Genomic DNA, 25975 nt, shown 5'->3' with positions numbered 1-25975 from the left:
ACTTAATCTTAAAATAACAGTATCAGGTCAGGGATTTAGAATACAGTATTATATGAAAACAGTTGGCAGGGAGACTCCTTCTTCTGCCATTAATAACTGACTAGAAATGGTATTTCAGACCCAGTTTCAGTTACGGGGTAGATAATTTGTGAACATGTTTTTCAAAGTAGAGAAAGAATCACTGTGTTTTTGCTGAATTATATGTTGCCATGGACATGGCAGTATGCAGTAATGATGCTATCATCTATACAGCTGTATAACACAGCTTCTCCCTCCCTCACCCCCCTCAGTAAGGCTTGAAAATAATAGGTTTGCGTGTAGTTTGGTAAGAAAATTAGGATCATTTGAAGTCGTTTCAGTTTCAATCTAAGAAAGAAAGAGGCTCCAGGGATGGGGAAGAAGAGCAAAGACAATGTACAAAAAGTACATATTATGTAATAAAGTGTAATATGTATTATGCAGAGACTACAGAGGGGTTTCTTGGTATGCTGGAAAACTAATGGCTTTGCAGCAAAAAGACCTGGATTTTAGTCCTTGTTGTATCACTTGTGCGTGACCTTGACCAAAGTCACCATGTCTTTATGGCTTAATTTTCTCATCTGTAAAATGGAACTATAATGATAATGCTATCTTCTACCTTAGGTGCTATTGTAAGGATTAAAGGGATGAAAACGTGTAAACTATAAAGTCCTATAAAAATAAGGCTTTATAGACATATTGCAGTGTTGAATCTTCAGAAGCAAGGAAGAGTAAAGGAAAAGGTTCTAGAAGGCTTCGGAAGCTGACAAACTGGGTTCTAATTACAATGCCATGGCTGGTAGTTGTGACACCTTGAAGCAAGTAAAGTACCTTATCTTGGTTCCTGTTTTTGAGAAATGAGGATAACACCACTTTCTTCATAGAATCAAGTGAGAGAATATCTGCAAAGCAACCTATCACTTGGTAGGTGTTTGATAACCCCCTCCCCCAAACTACTTATTAAATTAATGTCATCAACAACAAAAGGTGTTAACACTGTAGTATCTTTCAACAGATACCTACGCCAAGGCAAGGCCGGGACAGATAAAAAAAACCTGAGGTAAATCTAATCCAAGTGGTAACCAACAGCTAGACTTGGAGATGTCTTAGTTCACTCTCATCCTCTTGAGGCTAGGGTATCCGTACAATAAAGACAGGCAGAGTTGGAGAGCGGTCGATTCGAGTGTCCTTTGGACTCCGCGGGCTCGACGGGAGGGACCCTGAAATTCTTAATTAGAGCCGGTTGCCATGGCGACAGTCTCTAGGCAGCGTGGGCTGAGCTCTCGGGAGGGCTGGAGGGTGGGCTGCCGCTGGACCCCGAGCGCGCGCCCGTCACCAACTTTCCCTACAGACCCGGGAGGGGGGCAGCGCGCTCCGCCCCCGCCCCCGGGCCGCGCACGTCCGCGCTCGGCGGCGCGCACGCCTGCGGGAGCCCTCTCCAGGCAACCTAGTGCTGATCGCTCGTGCCGGTGTGGCCGTTAACAGCCTTTGCGGGAGCCTGAGGCTCGAGAGCAGCCCCCTCCCCTTCCTGGACTCCCCCCCCCCCCCACTTTCCCGGTCGGCCCCGGGGCATGAGTAGCGATGGCCGGCTGCAGCCCTGAGGAGAAAACTTACCGGCGCTTCCTGGAGCTATTCCTGGGCGAGTTTCGCGGACCGTGCGGCGGCGGCGAGCCTGAACCGGAACCCGAACCCGAGTTGGAGCCCGAGCCCGAACTGGTAGTGGCTGAAGCGGCCGAGGCTTCGGTCGAGGACCCCGGGGAGGAGGCGGCCGCCGTAGCCGCGACGGAGGAGGGGGAGCAAGAGCACCAGCAAGACCCCGAGCCCGAAGAGGAGGCGGTGGAGGAAGAGGCGGCGGCGGCAGCAGAGGGCGAGGAGGAGGAGGCGGCGGCAGCCCGGGGGCAGTCGGCCGTGCCACCGCCGCCGCCGCAGCCCCAGCTGCCGCCTCTGCCCCCGCTCCCGCGGCCGCTGTCGGAGCGCATCACCCGTGAGGAGGTGGAGGGCGAGAGCCTGGACCTGTGCCTGCAGCAGCTCTACAAATAGTTAAGTAGCGGGGCTTGGCTGGGGGTGGGCCCGCTGTCTCCGCCGCATCGGCCTCGACGCGGCTCTCTCGGCCCCTCAACTGCTCTCCTTTCCTCTCTTCACCCCCACTCCCGCGCCTCGCGCCGTTGGAATCGCCCCAGCTGCTCCGACTCGGGCGGTCTCTGCGAGCTGCCCACGCCCGCCTCGGCCTCCGCGCCTCCTGCCTGACCGGGGAGCCGCCCCCGGCGCCCTCCCGCCGGCCTCGGCCCCTTCTTCCCGCTGCACCTCGGTTGCCCACTTCTTGTTCCACTTCACAAGCCCCCTTTTCCTTCATGCTTCGGAAGGTCCTTTCTTCCCGTCTTATGAGCTCCCTCTTCTTCCCGGCTCCCTTCCTCTTCTTGGGAGGTTTCCTCCCACCCGGGTCTTTTCCCAGTCTGAGTCCCTTGTTGTTTGGCGGCGGAGAGACGCGACTCTTTTCTAGGCTGAGCGGCGAGGTGCCTTCTGCGTAACCGCAAAAACAGTGATAATAATACCGGCCTTATAGCCACAGGAGAGACTGGGGTTGATTTTCCTTCAGGCGCTCAGCGTTGAAAGTGAAGCGGTGTTTAGATGGGCTTAATCCGCGGAAGCCGAGTGTTTTAAAGATTTTTGATAACTTGTAATTGAGGGAGGTGGGAAGGAATTGAGAGGGAAGGGTAAGCACATTTTTACCAGCGAATCTTCAGGTGAAAGACACAGAGTCATAATTCGTTAAAGTGGAAAAGTCAGGCTGGTTTGATAACATTGCAATTACGTGCAGTATTTTCAGTCCATTAAGTAAGTAGATGGGGTAGGGGAGAGAAAGCAGATGGCTTAGCTACACAGATGAAAGTCTAAAATAGAAAGGTCGAGGCTTTGCCTTTCATCCCAGTTCTGGTTTTTGTGGGCTTGAAATAGAAACGGTTTACAATTGCGTTTCTTTCTAAATGGAATTGTTCTGAAATAATGACAGAGGAGAATACTGACAAATCTCTGAAAACATTGGTAAACCTGAGAGTGTCTTGGCGTTCTGCTGATAGTTGTGATGAAAGGTGTTATTCTGGCTCCCTAAAAGTTTACTGCTGCAAGATTCACTGCAATTAAATTCAAACTCACTTCTTGGATTTTCTCAAAAGCCTGACTTGAAAGAAGGGCCTGGAAAGTAAATGTCAGGTCTTCATCCAGTCTAACAGACATCTGACTAAATCATTCTTCCTGTTAAAGCAGAAGTTTATCAATAGGGAAAAAGCATTTAACGTATGTGCTGTAGAAGTGGACTGTGTTGATGTCCTACACTTTATAAGCTATTTAAAATTTAATTTTAAAATACTATCCGGTTACCAAAGTAATAATGCTTTCTGGGAAATGTAAAAAATAAAATGGCGTGTAATACCACCACCAAGGATAAACAGTATTAACGTTTTAGAGTATTTCTTCCTAGTGTTTGAAAACTGTCATAGGAAAGGGCTTATGAAATGTCATTTTCAAACACTAAATAGACACTTGAAACTTCCTGCTTAAAATAAAATGGAAATGTTTACCAAAGTGGAGGAATTTATCTCAGCATCAGACTAATTTTATTTTGACAGCTCTTACCTTTACAAATGCAGTGACAGAATTAAAGAAACACAAACAGTAGAGAAGGTTCATTAAAAAGAGAGTCATTAATTTAGAACAACCATGAACATTTACCATTCAAGAAGATTTTGAAAAACTGAAATCTATATAAAGATGCTAAGTAAGATGGTAAGTAGATGTGTTTTTCCATATGGAAAGGAAGCAAGATTAATTTCAACATACATAAAACTAGAAAAAGTATTCAAATGCTAAAATGACCATTTGAGAACAGAAGTTTGGATTTGAAGTAACTAGCAAAGTTAGAAAATATTATTTCACCTTAAGTTAAAGATTTCATGATTTTTACTGTGTTTTGTGCAAAAGCTATTAACCTATTTTTACTCGGATATAAAATGGCTGGCTTGTTTATGTAAAGTATCTTCAAACTCCTTAACAGATTAAAAAAAGCAAAAAAATCTTCACGGTTTAAAAAACATACTTTTAAGTTAACACTTAATTTTTTTTTTTAATAAAAGAAAATCATATCAGTCACCAGAGTCAATACTGGAAGACACAGTAGAGGTAGATCATGTTTCTGTCTAAGCACTTTATTTTACAGTTGAGAAAAGTGGATCTGAACTAACAAATTATGTACAAATAGTTCTGACTTTTCTCAACATAAACTCTGAACTGCACAACTCTGCTTTACATATTTGAAATGATGGGTCCTCAAGTTTCCTAGGAAATATTTTGAAATGATTCTGATTAGAAATATGTTGAGAGGCGCCTGGGTGGCTCAGTTGGTTAAGCGTCCACCTTTAGGTCATGGTCTCCCAGTTGGTGAGATGGGGTCCGGAATTGGGCTCTGGGCTGACAATGCAGAGCCTGCTTGGGATTCTCTCCCTTTTTCCCTCTCTCTTTAAAATAAATAAATAAACTTAAAAAAGAAAGAAAGAAATAAAAAGATGTTGAAATTGCTTACTTGGGGAAAGTTATTATTTTTTTTCCCAAAATATTTTCTCAACCACCCACTCCTTATTTTGGGAATTCTTAATATGCTTTAAAAACTCTGTCATACTGGTCAAATGGTGCTAAAATTCTTAAATAGAGCTACCTGAACTATATATTCACCGATTTGATAGTTGGGACTAGTATAAGAAGAAAATCACACTGCATTTAATACCAGTTGTTTTTGTTTTTTGTTTTTTAACATTTATTCATTTTTGAGAGACAGAGAGAACGGAGTGTGAGCTGGGGAGGGGCGGAGAGAGAAGGAGACAATCCAAAGCAGGCTCTGAGCTGTCAGCACAGAGCTGGATGCGGGGCTCAAACTCACTGACTTCGAGATCATGACCTGAGCTGAAGTCCGACGCCCAACTGACTGAGCCACCTAGGTGCCCCTTTAATACCGGTTTTATAAGTCTGTAGTGTGTGTTTTCTGTCAGGATTTTATAACTATACAATATGTAGCTGCTAAACAGACTAAGCTTCTCTGAAGAAAAGAAGTAAAGGTGCTTATCTTCTCATTACTATTTTATGTATAGACTGGTTGAAAGTAAAAAAAAAAACATAGTGAATGTTTTTCTCAATATTTTGCTTCTCAAGAATTTTAGAATAGGAACAGCAGATATAGTTAAACATTCTTCATTTTGATAAAGTCAGGACTACCTTGAGATAAGCACTTATTTAGGTAAGTAAAGGATCAATGTTTAAATAAACAAAATATAGTTATAATTAGCAACTTAAAAGTTTTTCAAAGTAGTATTTGGGATGAAGTTTTTGCTTTCAAAATGGGAAATATATATTTAGATATCCTCTACTAGATAAAAACAACATGTAACATTTTGAAAGAATAAGAACAACAATTTGAAAATAGCAAAAGTCTCCTTGGATGGGAAAGACCTCTGTTGTGGGCTATTAAATACCTTTTTAAGGACCATTTAAACATTTTTTTCCAGTTTATTAAACTTTAAGAATCAATAATAAAAGCATGCGATATTTTAGAACTTTTACTGAGTTGATCTATTGTCATAAAAAATTCCAGTGATTTAGAACCTTTTTCTAATGACAATATTAGGGTTTCTGAGGTTAATGAGGGACTTGCTTTGAAAAGGTGGAAATGAGGATTATAGCTTTGAAATAGTTGGCAAATAAATAAATAAAAAGTTTACAACTGATCTTAGAGCAGATGTGAATATGAGGCTACATGTATAGGTTACATGGGTCAATACTGTGTATTTGTCTACACTATACCGGGGATAAATCTATTTGTTTTCATCCAGAAGAAGCACACGCTCTGAAGTCTTTACTAGAGGTATATGTCATTACATTTTTAGAGCAGTTGTTTCCTTATTTTTTATTTTTTTTTATTTTTTTTTATTTTTTTTTAACACTTTATTTATTTTTGAGACAGAGAGAGACAGCATGAACGGGGGAGGGTCAGAGAGAGAGGGAGACACAGAATCCGAAGCAGGCTGCAGGCTCTGAGCTGGCAGCACAGAGCCCGATGTGGGGCTCGAACTCACGGACCGTGAGATCATGACCTCAGCCGATGTCGGCCGCTTAACCGACTGAGCCACCCAGGTGCCCCTAGAGCAGTTGTTTCCTCAGTTACTCATTGGACTTCTTGATGGGGAAACATATTCCAGCACCCTGACAAAGTTAAGCAGTTCCATATAGTAATGAGAGGTGCGAGGGCACTTTTAAAATAGCTTTGAAAAGAAAATCTTTGGTTATAGACACTAGTAATTCAGTTATATTGAATTATGTGAAACATTTAATAAGTTTCAGATAGTTCAGAAATTACTAAACTTTGTCTCACTTTTACATATATAAATAAAAAATAACTGCATGCAAGTTTTATAGTATCATTCATTTAAAACTACACCTTTTTTCTTATTAGTAAGTAAAAAGTAGGGGTGCTTGGGGTGGCTCAGTTGGTTAAGCGTCCGACTCTTGATGTCTCTTCAGGTTGTGATCCCATGGTTGTGGGATTGAGCCCTGTGTTAGGCTCTGTGCTGACATCGCAGAGCCTGCTTGGGAATCTCTTCTCTGCTCTCTGCCCCTCCGTTACTCATTTGTGCTCTCTCTGGCTCAAAATAAGTAAATGAACATAAAAAAAAAAAAAAAGAAGTAATAAATGTTCACTATAAGAAGCAGGGAAAATTCACATTAGCAAGAAGAAGAAGAAAGATATCAAGCATTCATTGTTAACCATAGTTTTCAAGTTTTATTCCTGCCTCTCAGGCTGCTGCTTTTCTGTGAGCTTTTAGTACTCTGCCTATCCCTTGAATATTGATGTTTGGTCCTTAGCCTTTTCAACTCTGATGTCTTACTTGTTTGTAGTTGATACCAATTTCTCCCATGGCTTTGGTTATTTGATTCCCAACTCTGTTTCCATCTCTGCTTGGAAACAGCCCTACCTAGATATCCAAAAGGCTTCTCAAACTGTTCAGAACCTAATTCAATCTTCCAACTCCCTCTGTCTCCCTCAAAACAAACAAAACTAAAATCTGATTCTCTTTCTGGTGGGTCCATTTCTGATTTCTCTTTTTCTCACCCTTCACATTCAATAAATTTTGCCTTGTAAACATCTCATAGATATGTCCCACTCCATTCCCATTGTCATTGTCATCTTTTGCCAATCTTACTCTTCTCCAGTATATTCTCCCCAGTATAAGTGATTCCTCTAGAATCTAGATTATGTAGATTGTCTAATTGTCACCTACTGCTTAAACATTTTTATTCTTTTCTCAGCTAGCCAGACTGTGCAGTTAAAGGCACAGTACTCCAGACCACTAAGTCTGCCCAAGACTTCTGACCCCAGCTGCAAGGAGTTAGGGTTCAACTACAGAGTTAGATGGAAGAGACCACACAAGACCACCCTCACTTCTGACATCAACTGTAAGTTTAGGGATTTCTTAAAACCACCCCTAGATTTGGTCACCTACTGGAAAGACTCACAGAACTCCCTGAAGGCTATTGTACTAATGGATATTGTTCCTTATAGAGAAAAGTTACAAATTACAACCAGCCAGGGGCACCTGGCTGGCTTAGTCGGTGGAGCATTCAACTTTTGATCTCGGGATTGTAAATTTCAGCCCCATGGTTGGGTGTAGAGATTGCTTAAAAATCTTTAAACAAAAAGCAAGGGGGTGCCTAGGTGGCTTAGTGGTTAAGCATCTGGCTCTTTTTAAAAAATGTTTATTTTTGAGAGAGAGAGAAAGACAGAGCCCGAGCAAGTGAGGGAGACACGGAATCCAAAGCAGGCTCCAGGTTCCAAGCTGTCAGCACTGAACCCAGGCAGGGCTCGAATTCACAAACTGTGAGATCATGACCTGAGTCCAAGTCAGACACTTAACCAGCTGAGCCACCCAGGCACCTCAAGCACCTGACTCTTGATTTCAGCTCAGGTCATGATCTCCTGGTTCGTGAGTTGAAGCCCTGCACCCAACTCTGCTGATGGTGTGGAGCCTGTTTGGAATTCTCCCTCTCTCTCCCTCTCTCTTTGACCCTCCCTCCCTCCCTCCTTCCCTGCCTCTCTCTCTCTCTCTCTCTCTCAAAAAAAAAAAAAAAAAAAAAACCCAGAAAACAAATTAGGACCAGCCAACAGAAGACATGCATGGACACAATCTAGGAGAGTTTCAAACGTGAAACTTCTGTTGTCTTCAGGGATGTGCTCCCCTCTCCAGGATTGATGTGGATAATAACACCTAGAGTATTCCAGCCCAAGAAGCTCACTCGAGCTTCAGCGTCCAGAGGTTTTTTGTTTTGTTTCATTTTTAAATTTTATTTAAGTAAATTCTGTACCCAGCGTGGGACTTCAATTCATGACCCCAAGTTCAACAGTCGCACATTCTAAAAAAAACAAAAACGAAAACAAAAAACAACCTTCTTCCAACTGAGCCAGCCAGGGGCCCCGGTGTCCAGAGTTTTTATTGAGATTGATTGGTTGAACTGGAGGTCAGGCTGATACCATGTGGTCCCAGGGGCCCATCATAAATAATGAAGGCACTCCCATTACTCCAGAAATTCCAAAGTTTAGAGGTTACCTCCTGGGAGCCACAGACAAAGGCCAGACCTCTCGCTGGGCAAAGCCAAATTCTTTACTGTATACCTTCATTACTTATCTCTCCATTGCTCTTCAGGTAAAATTCAAAGAAGGCCTTATAATCTTATTCCATCAGCCTCATTTCTGAATCACTGTCTGCTGACTCCATCCCACCTCTACAGCTCTAGAAACTACGGCTATTTTAGACTACTAATATATTAGTTTGAACATGCCGTGTTTGGTCTTACCTCTGCACTTTTGCATATAACACAGTATTCCTTCTACCTAGAATACTATGCACCCCCACTACCACCCTTCCCAGCCCAATCTCTTACCCATTCTTTAGGTCTCCATTTAACAAACAGCTTATTCACCATCCCCACACTCATGAGTTAAGTGTCTCTTCCATGTGCCCCTCTAGAATACCCAGTGCCTTTTCCTGTTGTAGCACTTGTTTGATTCATTATTTTTTTTGTCAACAAATATGTGTTTTTTACTAGAGCAGTGGTTTTCAAAGTGAGGTGTACCCAAAACAATCCATTAGGGCAAAAGAAGAAAATACTGAAATCTATTTACTTGTATACAAAATGCAAGTGTAAGTACTGTTAATACTTGATGTGTTGATTTAGATGGGCAGTTCCGTGTGACAACTGATTTTATGTCAAGCATGGTAAATGAGGTATACTGATGAAATGCAAGTTTCACAGGTTAGAAGAATCAACACTGGCACCCTCCCTCCCATTTTTCAGAATGTTATGAAGTATTGCAGTTTACCTACACTGATTAAATGGATTTATTATATTTCCTGGTTTTAACAAAATTAACCCTCACAAAATGGATGTTTGGCTTTAAAAATACCTGCAAAATAAAATAAAAATTCCTGCAAAGAAATCATGGGTTTAATATAATATTTGTAAGTGTAAGAAACAACAAAACTCGATTGCCTGTGCTTCTCCCATACTTAGTTACCTAAGATTTTTTTAAAAAAGAGAATATCCTATCTGATTAGAAATCAACAAGAATGGATTTATTAAGTAGATTATGTGAAATAATGAAATACAGGTTATTCAAAGAAATACCCAAATATTACTTGTGAGGGGTGCCTGGCTAGCTCAGTTGGTAGAGTATGTGACTCTTAACTTGAGGGTCGTGAGTTCAAGCCCCACATTGGGCATGCAGCCTACTTTAAAAAAAAAAAATTACCTGTGAGAGTTGTGTGCAAATGTGCATGTGTGTATGTATGTAATTTATAAATATCTGTATACATATACAGATATTCCATATGTATACAGATATACCATATATATACATATATATTTACACACACATACATACACATACATGGTAGGGGAGAGAGAGAGCAAAAAGTATACACACATTGGGGAGGAGGTTCGTGGTGCTCCAAATATTTTGGTAGGGTGTCTGAGCAAGTGTTAGGAGCCATTTGCATTAGATTTATTAGCTACATGTTTGCCATCATATCCCTAGGTTAATATTGAGAGGGACATGTACAACACACAATAAATATTTGCTGATCCAGTGAATGAGCTGAGATTTTTAAAAAAGATAGTTCTGGGGTGCCTGGGTGGCTCAGTCGGTTGAGGGTCTGACTTCGACTCAGGTCATGATCTCACAGTTTGTGGGTTTGAGCCCTGTATTGGACTCTGCGCTGACAGCTCAGAGCCCGGAGCCTGCTTCAAATTCTGTTTCCTTCTCTCTCTGCCCTGTCCACCTGGCTCTCCGTCTCTCTCTCAAAAATAAACATTAAAAATAAAAATAAGTAAATTAAAAATAAAGATTTAAAAATTGTAGTTCTTACAATTTTAAACTGCTTTTTTAAAAACTTAGTAAAAATAAAAAACTTATTAAATTTTGAACTTTTAAGTGTATGGAAAATAAAATAATGCACTCATCACCCACCCTTAGCAATGATCAATTTGTGGCCAATCTTGTTTCATCCTAACCTCCAGACATCTCACCCCACCTCCCATTATATCCTATGTAACTTTAAAATGAACACTCAGTAATTTAATCACAATTCTATTGGACTTTTAGGTGTTAACCAATTTTTGGTTACTCATACTTTGAGCAAACTTTTAATTTTCTTAGTGTGTAGTTCTATTGTTGGGACTGTGTTAAAACATATTTACATATTTAAGACTTTTCATTCACAGTTTTAAAATGTCCTCTAACAAGGTTTTATTAGTTTACCCTCTAGCAGATATATGTTTAAAAAGAATATTTTTTGGGGCACCTGGATGGCTCAGTTGGTTAAGCAGCCAACTTGGGCTCAGGTCATGATCTTGCGGTTTGTGAGTTCAAGCCCTGCATCGGGCTCTGTGCTGACAGCTCAGAGCCTGGAGCCTGCTTCAGATTCTGTGTCTCCTCCTCTCTCTGCCCCTCCCATATTCATGCTCTGTCTCTCTCTGTCTCTTAATAATAAATAAACGTTAAAAAAAAATTAAAAAAAATAAAAAGATTTTTTTGTATTATGAAATATTTTAAATATTTACCAAATAGAGTAATAAAGCAAATATCCATATACCCATTATTCAGTTTCAACAAATTGTCATAATTAGGATCATTTTAAAGAAATGAAACATTTCATATGGAATTGAAGATTTTGTTTTCACTCTCTTCTCTAAACCCATTTCCTTTTTCTCAAAGGTAATCTGAGGATTCTTGTAATGTATCCTTCTGTATTTTTATATTTTTACTACATATGAATTTGTACGGTCTCAATATATGCTGGGCTTTTAATTTGTTTTTGTTTTTATAAATAGCTATGTTGAGACTTTAAAAAAGATTTGTGTTGATACATAGAGATCTAGGTTTTTTTTTTTTTTTTTCATTTTAGCTACTATATAGCATTCCATTGTCTGATTGTATTATGACTTATTTATCCAATCTATTGACAGACATTTGGGTTGTTTCTAATTTTTGCATATTATGCACTCTATTAGTTTAATAATAGCTACTGTAATGGGTAAATCCTAAAATCTCAAAAGCCTAACATAGTGTTAATTGCTTGCTCACAGAGTAACCCTCAATGGAGAAGAAAGGGCTGTGTTCTATAGAGTGATTAAGGGATTCAGGCTAATAGAGGGTATGTCACCTTCAACCTGTAGTTTCCAAGGTTGCTTTAGGCATCAACATCCATGCAGCAAGCAAGCATAAGAAGAGTAGAGAATGGTGTTGGAAGTTTTTAGGAGCAGTCTTTAGAAAGGACAAAGGACATATATAATTCTTCTCACTTTTCAGTGAATAGAATGCAAGTCATGTTGGCACCACCCATGGCCTACATTTCACAGCAAACAGAACCGAGAACAACTCTACACCATGGAAAAAAGAACACAGAACTTTGATGGAGAGCTGGCATTCTTTGCCCTTCAGATAATTCTACAGTTTGGTCATGTCTCCTTGTGCATGTGTTTATAGATTTCTTGGGTATATATCTAAAAGTGGGATTGTCAGATTGAAGTTACTTACACTTTTACTTTGTTAGACATTGCCAGATTACTTTGTCCAACTTCATTGTATAAGAGGTTTGGTTTGTCAGTGTTCTAATAGTTGAACTGCTATACCAGTCAGCTAGTATTTTTACATAGCTGTATGCCAGTAATGTCACTGAACTATAATGGGAAGAGAATACTTCTAGTTGGCTGGAATTTTGGAAGAGGACACTCACCTAGAAGTCTAGACCAGTGCTATCCAAAAGGAGTATAATTGAACCACATATATAATTGAAAATTTGGTAACCACATTTTAAAAATTGAAAGACAGGTGAATTTAGTTTTAATAATTTAGTTAACCAAATACAGTATATCCAAATATCATATATCAAAACATATTACCATTTAAACATGTAATCAATATTAAAATACTATTTTTAATTTTAATTTTAAAAAATTATTTTAGAGACAGAGTGTGAGCAGGGGAGAGGGGTGCAGAGAGAGAGAGAGAGAGAGAGAGAGAGAGAGAGAGAATCTTAAGCAGGCTCCATGCTCAACATGGATCCCGAAGTGGAGCTTGATCCCATGACCCTGAGATCATGACCTGAACTGAAATCAAGAGTCAGACACTTAACTGACTGAGCCACCCAGGTGCCCAAAGACATTATAATTTTTTATACCGAGTTTTCAAAATCCTGTGTATCTTTTGCACTTATAGCACATCTGACTTTAGAATATCATACTTCAAATATTTAGGTATCATATCAGGCTAGTGACTGTATTGAATCACACGGGTTTCGTTAAATAACAAAAACTTTAATTCTATAACACGTATCTGACATTTAATTTCAAAGTCACATTTAAATGGGTTCTCCAGTCACCACCTACATCTTTATTCAGTTTTTGGAGGAATAGCAAGCTGAATTTATTTTTCTTAGATTTCTTTCTTGACAAGAGAATAATCTGATTTAGATTACTGAATTGTTAACTTCTCCTCACGGAGTATAGGGGGTGATAGTTTTCAGTTACTTTTCTGTTGTTGTGTAATGTGTTACCCAAACTTAGTGGCTTGAAACAATGCCTATTGTTTTCTTACAGTTAAGTCCAGGAATGTTCCACTAGGTTCTCTGCTTAAGGTCTCAAGTTAAGACCAAAGTGTTAGCCGACTGGACTTATCTGGAGGCTCAGGAGAAGGCTCCACTTCCCAAGGCTATTCCGGTTGTTAACAGAATCTAGATCCTCATGAAAGATCTGAGGTCCCTATTTCCTTGGTAATTGTCAGGTGGGAGCTGATTATCATTCCTAGAAGCCACCCACATTCCTTCTCACAGAGCCCTCTTCATTTTCAAACCACTAATGGCACATCAAAATACTTCTCATTCTTCAAATTTCTTTGGCTTCTCTTGCTGCCAGAGAAAGCTGTCTGCTTTTAAGACCTCATTTGATTAGATCAGATCCACTGAGATAATCTCCCTATTTTCAGATCAACTTGCTGTACAATATAACACAATCATAGGAGTGATATTTCATTAGTATCCACAGATTTTAGCGGTTAAGAGTGGGGCATCTTTGGGGGACCATTTTAGTAATTTTTCATACCACAGTAGAGAAGCAAGATGGCAGAGCATTTTAATTATTTTGTTTCAAATTCTTTTAATTCCACTTGTAAATGAAAGAAAAATAGTCTGCCCATTTCTTTTTGTCTTCATTTCCACCAGCTTGGTCCAAGTTTTCATCAATTCTTACTTAGCTTCCTGTAGCAGTACTCTATAAACTATTCTTCCACATTTGCCTCCCGTCCATTGGTTTTCCATTCAGCAGTTGTCTGACCTCATCTTGATCTGGCTCTGTGCTCAGTTATTATGTTTCAATCACAGTGGTCTTCCTTTAGTTCCCAGAATCTGCCCTGCTCTGTCAGGAGGGTCTCTGAGCTTTTGTTTTCTTTGCCCAAGCAGCTTTTCCCCTTCTTTCCAACTACCCAACTCAACCATTAGGTTTAAAGTATCTCTTTCTCATAGAGGTGTTTCCTTACCTGTGGTCTAAATTAAGTTTTGTTTTTGGTTTTCGTAGCATCCTTTTTTCTTTACATCCATTTATCACAATTTATATATATGCATGCATTAGTTGTTTAATGTATCTTCTCCCGAATGCGGGCAAGAGATAAAGAATGTTTTGTTGTTCTTTGTGTATCCAGCATCTAGTACAAGTCCTGGCCCATAGTAGGCAGTTATTTGCTGAATAAATGAATGAATCGTCAATTTATTTTCTGTTTGATCTACCATGTTGTTTCCTTTCCAGATTTTTATAGGCCTTTTCTCATTCTCTTCTTTCTCTTTTATTATTTTCTTCTGCGGCTCTCTGAATGGTAGAGGAGCTTGGTTTCCTATTGTATGTTATTTTTCGTATGTTAACATTTTCAACTAGCTATAGCAATGTTTACAGTTCTCATCTTTAGCACTCCACAGTTTTGCAAATGAACATTTTTGCAAAATGAACATTTTCAGTGGCTTAAAAGAGTTTTCATGTAAATTCTTTGAGAATATTGTGAACAATGAAAAGTTCGAATAATAATGATAATACTGTAGAGAGAGGAAGCTAGTTAAAAGAGCTAGTTAAAAGGGGCGCCTGGGTGGCTCAGTCAGTTAAGCTTCCAACTTCGGCTCCGGTCATGATCTCACGGTTCGTGGGTTCGAGCCCCGCATCGGGCTCTGTGTTGACGCCGGGAGCCGGGAGCCGGGAGCCGGGAGCCGGGAGCCGGGAGCCGGGAGCCGGGAGCCGGGAGCCGGGAGCCGGGAGCCGGGAGCCGGGAGCCTGCTTCAGATTCTGTCTCCCTCTCTCTCTGCCCCTCCCCCACTCGCGCTCTGTCTCAAAAATAAATAAACATTAAAAAAAAAAAAAAAGAGCTAGTTAAAAGGTTGAGAAGATTTTTAATTCTTTGTGTGCGTTTTCACTTAAGGTTTTACCTTCTGGTGTAAAGGTCTGAGGAGGACCACCAGTCCATTACTTCTTGTTTTAGTTTTAAGTCATCAAGGAAAAAGAATCAAAGAACCAATCTGCTGGTTAGAAATATCAAACATAGTTTTTTTCCTGGTGACTGGATTCCATAATGATGGATACAATTCCCACAGAAACGTTATAGTTATTGTTTGGTATGAATTTGAAGTATTTGACCTACTTACCACAAGATAGAATCTCTCATCTTTGATCTTACATAGGAATTTCTTATTCACATTTCTCTAGCTGTGAATCTAAAAATAAAAACTAAAACAAAAAATTGCTTTTTAATTAGCCTGTTTTTTGATAATTATATTGTGCTACAGCTAATATTTACCTTTGCATTAAAAAAACAAGCAACAAAAAATAAAATGTAATGCCTTTAAGGTGATATGTATAGTGTTTGCAAAATTGTGTTTGAGGTATGTGATACATAAAATTCTTTCTTAGGCCAAAACTCTAGAGGGCAGGAATCAGGTTGTGAACATGTTCTTATTGAACCTATAAGTTATCACATAAATATGAGAGGTGACCATCATTAAATCAGGCTGTCACTGATTTTGCAATAGAAATGACCTCTGAAGTTTTTAGATTTGATTTCTGGCAATTGTGAATATTTATTAGTTCTTAGAGCCTTCGTTTAAGGCAGCTTATAAATACAGTGTCATCTGTTACTTGGATTTGTCATATTCACAATCTACTTATATGCAATTAGAAGAATAAAAAATATCTTCAACTTTTCAAGGTCATGGAAAGTTAACTGCATTTAGAAACAATTTTCAGTCTTTTAAAACATAAATATGAATTTGCATTTAAATGCTCTTTGCCAGGATATTCTCTAATCTTGGATTGGTAAATATAAATGTCTTTCTATAAGACTTAGTTAACAATGTAAACCTGCAGAGAATCGGCATTGTCTGCACCTGAAATAATAATTGTGGAACTAGTTGTAGTTATAAGTTGCTCCTGTTTCTTTTGTTGCTACTACATTTATTGAGAGCTTGTCCAAAGACTATTTTATTTGATATTAGGTTCTATTATTAACCCATTTTGCAGATGTGAAAGCCAAGTCACAGTTTAAAGAACTTTCTCAAGTGTTCACTATTAGTGGTTATCACTAGGAAATCAGGGAGACTGACTTGAGAGCTTTGAAGTTTGTTTTATGATTTTTCATGGTGTGTTACAAACATACTTTTGTAGGGAAGAATCTCAGTGAAGATACAATTCAGTTGTTTGAATTTTGACCAATGTTTTTGCTTAATTCACTCTGCTTACCTCTTCTTGCCTTGATTACTTTAGTAGCCTCCCAGCCATTAGTCTCCTCCCTCTAATCTAGCCTTACTGGATTTTCTAACACAATTGAATTCTCTGTATTTCTCTAAAGATATCATGTTATTTCTTGCCTGTTTGCCTTTGTAGGTGCTGTTACTTCTTCATGGAACATCTACTTTCCCGGCTAACTATAACCTCTCTTTTGAGGGAGAGAGTGCAGTTGGATTTTCATTTCATCTTCTACCTTGAAAGTCCATCTTGCTAAGGTTTTACCGATAAGGAGCAGTCTAAAATGGTTGCACCTAATATTTTCCTAAACTCTTGCTTCTAATGAAAGAAAAGACTAACAATTAGTGCTGCTTATTGAAAATACAGCTTGGTGTATAGTTCATAACAGTGGCAAACAAACATGTCACTATTCCATTTTATACTTGACTAAACCTGCCTTTTTAGATCTTTTAATTTCAATATTGTTGAAGTAGCCAAAGGCACATATTTTCTATACAGTTTTAATGCCTAATGTAGTAGTCATCTACTCAATGTAGTAGTTATTTTGGGAAAGAAATCTTAAAAACATTTTTTTAAAATTAAGTAAGAAGAGAAATAGATTTTTAAATGTTAATTTATTTTGAAAACGAGAGAGAGAGTGTGAATGGGGGAGGGATGGAAAAAGAAGAAGAGAGAAAATCCCAAGCAGGCTCCACACTGTTAGCATGGAGCCCAATGCAGGGCTCCATCTCATGAACTGTGAGATCATGATCTGAGCCAAAATCAAGAGTTGGATGCTCAACTGACTGAGCCACCCAGATGCCCCAAGAAGAGAAATAGTTTTGCTCAGTTTATAGTCTGTATTAATGTCATATATTCAGTACATAATCTTTTAGAAGCCAGTAAAATACATAGTAGTCATTAATAAGCAGTGACTACAGAAAGCAATGACTGCTTGTATTCTAGAAGTGTCATGGATGAGTCCATATGCTATAACGTGGTTTTGGAATCATTATCATTGTAAAATCATTATTCTTTTGCATAATGCATTAAAAAATGGCTCAAAGTAAAACTTGTCCTTCAGAGTCATTTTATATATTAAAATATCCAGTTTATATTCAACATATAATACCAAAGCAAAACTATCCTTGACTGTCAAGGAAAGGAGGAGAAAATAGAACAAGTGATATCATCTAGTGTAGTTCTGTAAAAATGTTTTGAAGTTAAAATATATCGAAGGTCAAATACAAAAGCATTTTCTCAAAATGAGGCCTTATACTCTTATTCAAACCAACTAATTAAACATTAAATGGAAAAAGTCTATTAAATATTACATTAATTAGTATATCTTTATACTCTTCCATAGGTTAAAATTACCAAACTGTGAAACTAAGTCTTCTCTTTTCCCTAAGGACTACAAAGGGAGATTTTAATTAAGCTTTGCTATATTAAGAATTTCCTTGGTTTTAAAAAGCTACTTATTTTACTATAACTTTTCTAAGTGGTTATCTAAATAAAGATAGCCTTATGTAGGGCTTGGTAATTTTGTGGTTAATATATGCCAAAAAATAGGTATTTAGTTCCTGAGGCATATGTCACCAGCAATATTCAGGCAAGATATTGAATCATTTGGTATTTTGCAATATGTATAAGTAACAGTAAATTCTAAAAACAGTATGATTAAAGGCAGCATCCTTTTGTGAAACTGATATTAATGGAGTTTATTTTCTTTACTTGTTTTCCACCTCATTACAGAAAGGATTTCAAGTGGCAAATTAATTTTCCTATAATGGGAGTAATATTTATTTAGTCATCAAAAAACATTAAGTACCTACCATATGCCAAGCACTGTGCTATATGCTGCTTATACAGAAATAAAATATATATTCCTTTCCTCAAGAAGTGTGCAGTTTAGAGGAAAAATCAGACAAGTTAACCAGCAAGTACAGTACAATGTGAGTATAATAAAAATTATGAACTCTGTTATATATGAGGTGATATACTAAGCACATTATAGGCTATTGTTTTCTATTTTTTAATCAGAAAATTAATGTTTAGTAACATTAGGTAACTCCTCCCAGGTAACCTAGTAAATGGTAAATGGTATAATCAAAATTTAAACTCAGGTGTGTCTGACTCCAAAGTGTTTTCTTGCTGTGTACTGACTGAAAAGCGTTAAGGACACAGTGATGAAGAGGATTTTATGGGGACACTGAGGCAGGTGTGCTAATGTAGGACATTAGATTGTGGAAGGGGATGTTTACATTTTTAGAGTTTAGAAGATTAAATAGGAATTAGCCAAGAGGAGCAGGAAAAGCATTCCAACAGAGAGACTACCATGTACAAAATCATGGAGATGAGAAAGCATATTCCATTTGGGACTTGTCTGGCTGACTCTTACTTCTCTGAATAAAGAAGGGTAAACCTCAAGAAAGACCAGAGAAATAACCCAGAAGTCATTCACTCATTCATTTGTTCAGTCAGTATCGGGCATTGTAGGTTTTGTATTCACACATCTCTGGGAAGATACTGGAATTTTTATTATTTTCTTTCCTTTTCTTTTCTTTCTTTTTTTTTGATACTGGAATTTTTAAAATCACAAGTTGTTTAACGCCAGTAATGTTAAACAAAATGCCCCATAATCAGGAAACAGAAGAGCTTTATGTTCTTTCTTCTGCTCTATAATTTGTGTTTTATTTGGCTTTTAGAACAATGGCTTCTAAATTGTAAAATTTTTTTTGTCTTTTCTCATCTTTTCTTTCTTATCATTTCCTCTCGTCATGCTACCTGATGCCAACCTGTGTGGAGATTTTAGAACTGAAGACTGCCTAAAGTGTTCTCATTTTAACTATACTTAAATCTTATTTTCTTCCTAAAGCTTTATGAAAGGATAAGTATGTTTCTGTGTATCAGTATCTACTGCGTGAACTTATCTTTCAGAGGATAAATATACTAAAAGTACTAAAACTGATGCTTTCAAAGCAAAGACATATTTGGAGAGATAGAAGCACATCAAACTGCCGGATGGATATACAAGACAACACAAGATCAAAACCCAGATTAGAAATGTAAACTTTAGGAAGTTAGGAATGGTTTTTCTGAGTCAGAAGGAGTGATGTTTATTATTAGACACATTTATTCAGTGAGAGAATTTTTAATTTACTTTCTTCTTTACAATCTAAAGACATAGACTTCAACACTTATTTCAAATTCAATGTTATCTTCAACTAGAATTTCCCAGAGGTCAGCTGGGTGTAATTATCCCCTTCCCTGAACTCCCAAGTATTTTATCTGTATCTTTTTAGAAAACATTCAATAATTCCTTCCTTTTTATATGTCATTATATACGTATTTTATCTCCTCTGTTAAACTGTATGTACCTTCCTTGCAGCAAAATTCATGTTTGATCCATAGCACTAAGCTTTGTATGTATAAGGCACTGAGCTAATACTTAATGAATTAAAGCACAGCATCCATATCATAAACTAAATCATTAGAGCAGTGTTTTGTACAGTGTGGGACATGACTTACTTCAGAATCATCTGGGATGTTTTGTTAAAAATGCAGGTTCTTGTGCTTCTGTCCACACCTCCCGAATGAGAATTTCTTTGGTTTCCAAGAATCTTGTTTTGAGTAAAAGCCCTAGGTAATTATGATGCACACCAGAGTTTGAGAACCCACTGCATTAGGGAGAATGTAAAAATCCAAATTAAAATTTAGGTTACAGGAGGGGTGCCTGGCTGACTCAGTCAATAGAGCATGTGACTCTTGGTCTTGGGGTCTTGAGTTCAAGTCTCATGTTGGATGTGGAGCCTAAAAAATAAATAAAATTGAGATTACATGAAATTGAAAATGTGCCTAATGTTAAAACATTTCATACAAAGCAGAGCATAAAATAGAAGAAAAAATGAATAGGAAGATATTTTCAATGTAGTTTTTCTGTCAAGATCGATGTTGTGTTTTGGAACTTTAAGTTTTAAAAAGCATATATAGATGTAAATGATTTGAATATTAATGACCATGTTTTGTGAATACATTTGAAGTAAAGCACCATGGTTTTATAACTAAAGACTAAGAAAAGATGTGTTGAATGTTCTAATCTGCATAGAAGTCTTTTAGGGTATGATTTCATATACTATAGTTTGGGACTAATAGTTTTATTGTAAGAAATAGTGTGGTTTAGGGGTGCCTGGGTGGCTCAGTCAGTTAAGCATCTGACTTCAGCTCAGGTCATGATCTCACACTCCGTGAGTTCGAGCCCTGCATCGGGCTCTGTGCTGACAGCTCAGAGCCTGGAGCCTGCTTCAGATTCTGTGTCTCCCCCTCTCTCTGCCCCTCCCCTGCTCATGCTCTGTCTCTCTGTCTCAAAAATAAATACAAACATTAAAAAAAAAAGAAATAGTGTGGTTTACATAACATTTAACAATACATATTTTTCCTTAACAACACATTGTGTTTTAGATTTACTTGTCATAGAGTGTTTTTATCTGTGATTTTGAAAAATATGGAACTATTGATAGAATGCCAGTTATCTTGGAATAAATATGCATTATTAAAATTGATAAAGGCTAGCATAAGTTGTAGGAAGGAAGTTCAGTATAGATTTTCATCCAGGTAGTTCTTTTTTTTCCTAATGTGATATACAGTGGTTTTATAAACTTAAACTGTTTTTATAGTGGGAGTAAAGATAAAAAATGCTTAAGTAATGCTTGTAATATAGGGCACTGATCCTGGTAATTTGCATATATTAATTCACTTAATTCTCACAACAACCAAAAGAAATAGGCATTTAATACAGGTAAGGAAACTGAGGTACTAAGTAACAAATTTGCCCCAAATTCACACTGGTAAGTGGCTAAGATATGAATCCATATGGGGTAGCTTCATGGTCAACACTCAACCACTTTTACAATAATGTTGTTTTTTTAAACTAGCAATTACTTCGGCGTTGTCTTAGTCATTATTAGCATTTTACAGAAATAAGATGACAAATGTTTCCAAGTAAAAATTTTAAACAAATTCAGCCTACATCTAAGCATTATCTTTTTAAAATTGTGTTAATGCTATTCTTGCTTTTACTTATTGTATATAGTAATATTGACGTTTCTTAAAATTAGTTGGATGTCAAAGGATTCTTTTAGCGTGTCATTTTGATGTTTGTGATAGTAGTAGATGATCATTTGTAGTAAAATTAAAAAAAAATGTGTTAGGGGAATACTTAAGCACTGATTGATCCAAGTGAAAGTCCAGTAACTTTAATTTTTGGAAGCTATTGGAACACTTAACAGATTTTTATGAAATAAAAAAGCTAGATAAATTTGCATAGTGATGATTTGAAATTTGTATATAAAAGATATTCCATAATATATATTCTTCAATAATATATATTCTTTCTGATAAAGGTTATTATAAGGTTTTTCTCTATAAAAAGTGCATTTTTATTGATGTTTTTGTGGTACACATGAATAAAATATTCCTGATTTGTGTGATTTCCTTATTTTTAATTATATAAACTGATCACTTTAGGTGTCATTAATTGCTTTGCTTCAATAAATGCTGAAGATGATTTAACCTTGTAAAAATATCTAACTTATGAATGCTATATATTAGGCCCTTGAAGGGTCCCTAATTTTACATGGGAAAAGATGTTTCTTATACTTTTATCTTTTGATCTCTATATATTTTTTGTTAATAGTGGAAAAAGAATGAACATCATTTTTTTATGCACAAGATGTTTTTATTTTCTAAATTTGACACAAGTATGAAACTTACTTTACGGAAGTTTTAAAAATGTAAATCAAAGACTTGATTGTGCTACTAAAGTACCATTTACCTGATGGCTAGGGGTCGTTAAGTATAGTTAAGAGGAGTGCCTAATAAGTACCTTTAGAGATTTAATAACTGTTGAAAGAATGATAATGTCCTATTTATCAAACAGAATTTTATTCTATATAGAGTTTTCTACTAGAATATAAGCTTCATGAAGGCAGGGACTTTGTTTTGCTCACTGTCCTATCTTTAATACCTAGAATACTGAATGCTTAGTACGTAGTAGGTTTTCATTCAATAAGTACATGATGACTAATTGAATATATGCTTACACATTTTTTAAATTGTGGTAAAACATAACAATTAACATGTTTTGAATAGTATTTTTATTTCTGATTAAAGAAACCTGCTCATTGTAGGAATGTTTGAAACTGCATGCAAGAACAGAAAAATTGCTTGTATTTTGCCACTTCAAATAGCCATTCTTTAGGAATATTTTTCTCAATTTTTTTTTAATGTTTGTTTATTTTTGAGGGAGAGAGAGAGAGAGCATGAGCAGTGCAGAGAGAGAGGGGGACAGAGGATCCGAAGTGGGCTCCATGCTGACAGCCAAGAGCCCAGCTCTGGGCTCAAACTCACAAACCATGAGATCATGACCTGAGCAGAGGTTGGCTGTTCAACCAACTGAACCACCCAGGCACTCCCATTCCTTTTTTATGCAAATATATTTATAACTAAATGGAGATCATACTTACATATATGTCAATTTTTATGTCCTGCTTTTTTTTCATTTAACACTTTCAAGTGAGCATTTTCATTAAATGTTCCTTGAAAACATAATGTATAAGGGTTGCAAAGGGTCTAAGTGTTGTTTTGGTCAAAGTCCACAGTAGTAAATACATTTTACTTTGTGATTAAGGCTACACATAAGTATTTAATTGTATTAAAAAGTTGTAGAGCAGTAGTTACTAAGTGTGATGCATTCTGATATTTTTTTTTTATAATTTAATTTTTGAAATATACTTGTCACATCCCTCCCTCCAAAACTGATTTTGCATTTCAGCAATGAGTTGCAGCCTGAAGTTGGAAAAATACTGTTCTCTTGTATGAGTACGCTGTAATTCAGTAGTGCCCCTCTTTATCGGACAGATTTGATTCTTTCCAATTTGGGGCCAGTAGGTATAAGTATTTAAAAGCATATGAGAGCATATTTACCAAGTAACTCATGCTGGCTGTAATAAATTATTGCTAAGGTGATACAATGTAAAAAGTCTTCTTTATCATTTTAATATATGTCCTTTCAGATTTTTTTCTATGCAAAGATGAGATGCATTCTTAAATTATTAAAGTTATTTTTATGCCCCTCAGTAGAGTTTAATAACTTTCTTTACATTGGTCCTGGGCATTTCATATTTTTGTTAACTTTTTACCCAGCTTTATTGAGATATAGTTGACACAATATTGTGTAAGTTTAGGGTGTACAACATGTTGATTTGATATATTTATATATTGTAAAATGACTTTCAGATTTTTCTATGCATTCATTCATAATCACCATAGTAAATCTGGTTACCCTCTGCCACCACACAAAGTCAATATGATATTATTGACTGTATTCTTCATGTTGTACATTACATGTCCATGCAGTGGCCATTCTTATACGTAGATCTTTGTGCACATCTACATATACTATTGTAGAATAAATTCTTGGAATTAAGACTGTTGGAATATAGGGTATGCACGTTAAAAAATGTCATTTAATTCTTCAAATTATCCTTCAGAAAATTTATATCAGTTTGCACTATATCTGATAGTTTATGAGGGAAAAGATTTTCCCCTGCTGTTAACACTAGATATTTTCTTTTTTCTTTTTTTTAAAGTAGTGTAGTTGACATACAATATTAGTTTCAGATGTATAACATAGTGATTTGTCATTTATATATATTACAAAATGATTACCACATTAAATCTAGTTACCATTTGCACATACGTAGTTATGATATCATTGACTATATCTCCTGTGCTATACTTTATATCCTTGTGATTTATTTATTTCATAATTGGAAATTTGTGCCTCTTAATCCCTTTCACCTTTTTTACCCATCCCCCTACCCCTTCCCTTCTGACAACTCCAGTTCTCTGTATTAGTCTCTTTTCTGTTTTTCCATTCCACATGTAAGGGAAATCATGTATTTTCTTTCTCTGACTTATTTCACTTAGCATAATACTCTCTAGGTCCATCCATGTTGCAAATGGCAAGATTTCATAATTTTTGTGGCTGAAGAATAATCCCATTGTGTGTGTGTACACACACACACACACACACACACACACACACACACATTTTTGTCCATTCATCTGTGGACACTTAGGTTGCTTCCCTTTTTTGGCTAATTCTGCAGTGAACAGTAAATTTAGTGCTAATTCTGCAGTGAACATAGGGATGCATATATCTTTTCAAGTTAGTGTTTTTATTTTTTTGGAGGGGGATAAATACTCAGAAGCGGAATTGACAGATCATATGGTAGTTCTATTTTCAATTTTAATCCATATTGTTTTACATAGTTGCTGCACCAGTTTACATTCTCACTAACAGTACATGAAGGTTCCCTTTTCTCCAGTATTTTTGTCAACACTTGTGATTTTTTTTTTTTTTTTTTAGCTACTCTGACAAATGTGAGAGTTTGTTCTGTACTGGTTTGTTTTTTGTTTTTTGTTTTTTTTTTGAGAGCGTGTGCACATGCATGAGTGGGAGAGAGGGGCAGATAGAGGGGGAGAGAGAGAATCCCAAGCAGTCTCCACACTGTCAGCATAGAGCCCAACGGCCCAACGTGGGGTTCAATCTCATGAGCCATGAGATCATAACCTGAGCTGAAATCAAGAGTCATACACTTAACCAACTTAGCCACCCAGGTGCCCCATTCATTATATTTTTTATTTGAATTTCCCTGATGATTTGTGATATTAAACATTTTTTCATGTGTCTTTGGGCCATATGTATGTCTCTGGAAAAATGTCTATTCTGTTCCTTTGCCCATTTTTTAATTGGCTTGTTTTTTTGGTGTTAAGTTTTTTGAGTTCTTTATATATTTTGGTTATTAGGCCCTTACTGACATCATTTACAAATATCTTCTCCCATTCACTAGTTTGACTTTTCATTTTGTTGGTAACACGGATATTTTCAACCTCAATTTTTGCCAATCTGATGAAGAAAACTTATCTGTTCAATTTGAATGTATGGGTTTGGAATCTTTTCATATGCTTATTGTGATTTGTATTCTATGAATGCTTATTTATATGCCTCTGTATGATTGATTTGTAGGAAATTTTTTTTAATGTTTACTTATTTATTTTGAAAGAGAGAGCATTAGTGGGGGAAGGGTAGAGAGAAAGAGAATCCCAAGCAGGCTCTGCACTGTCAGTGCAGAGTCCAACGTGGGGCTCAATCTCACAAATTGTGAGATCATGACCTGAACTGAGATCAAGAGTCAGACGTTTAACTAACTGAGCCGCCCAGGCATCCCCAATTTGTAGGAAATCTTTATGTATTATGGATATTAGTCTCTTGAGTGTTATGTGTTGCAAATGGCTTCTTCCAGTGTACAAAATATCTTTTGAACCTTTACTATGGAATCTACTTGATGAAATCAGCTATTTTTTTTCTCTATGACTTCTGGGATTTGAGCCATGTTTTAAAGTGTATAATTAACCTTCCCCATCTATTAACGTTTTTATCAGGATATTGATAGCTTTTTATGTTTATTCTTTGAGAGTTAATTTTTGTATTGGATACTGTTCCATTAAGCTACTTAAAATTGATACATCTAGTCATACTTCT

The 25975-nt window shown here is 37.0% G+C and overlaps 1 protein-coding gene across 1 annotated transcript in view; it reads left to right on the top strand.

The window, feature by feature from the left end:
* The first annotated feature begins 1352 nt into the window (after positions 1-1352).
* PPM1E (protein phosphatase, Mg2+/Mn2+ dependent 1E) overlaps positions 1353-25975 on the top strand; it is a 213235-nt gene continuing 188612 nt past the window's right edge. The window contains exon 1 of the mRNA XM_060647751.3: positions 1353-2057. Within this exon, the coding sequence (XP_060503734.1) occupies positions 1600-2057 (458 nt within the window). The 5' untranslated portion in view covers positions 1353-1599. The remainder of the gene's footprint in view (positions 2058-25975) is intronic.

Source organism: Panthera onca, chromosome E1 (genome assembly GCF_046562875.1).
Source record: "Panthera onca isolate mPanOnc1 chromosome E1, mPanOnc1 haplotype 2, whole genome shotgun sequence".
Lineage (NCBI taxonomy): Eukaryota > Metazoa > Chordata > Mammalia > Carnivora > Felidae > Panthera > Panthera onca.
Note: the sequence above shows the minus strand (reverse complement) of the source record. Positions and strands in the feature narration are given on the sequence as shown.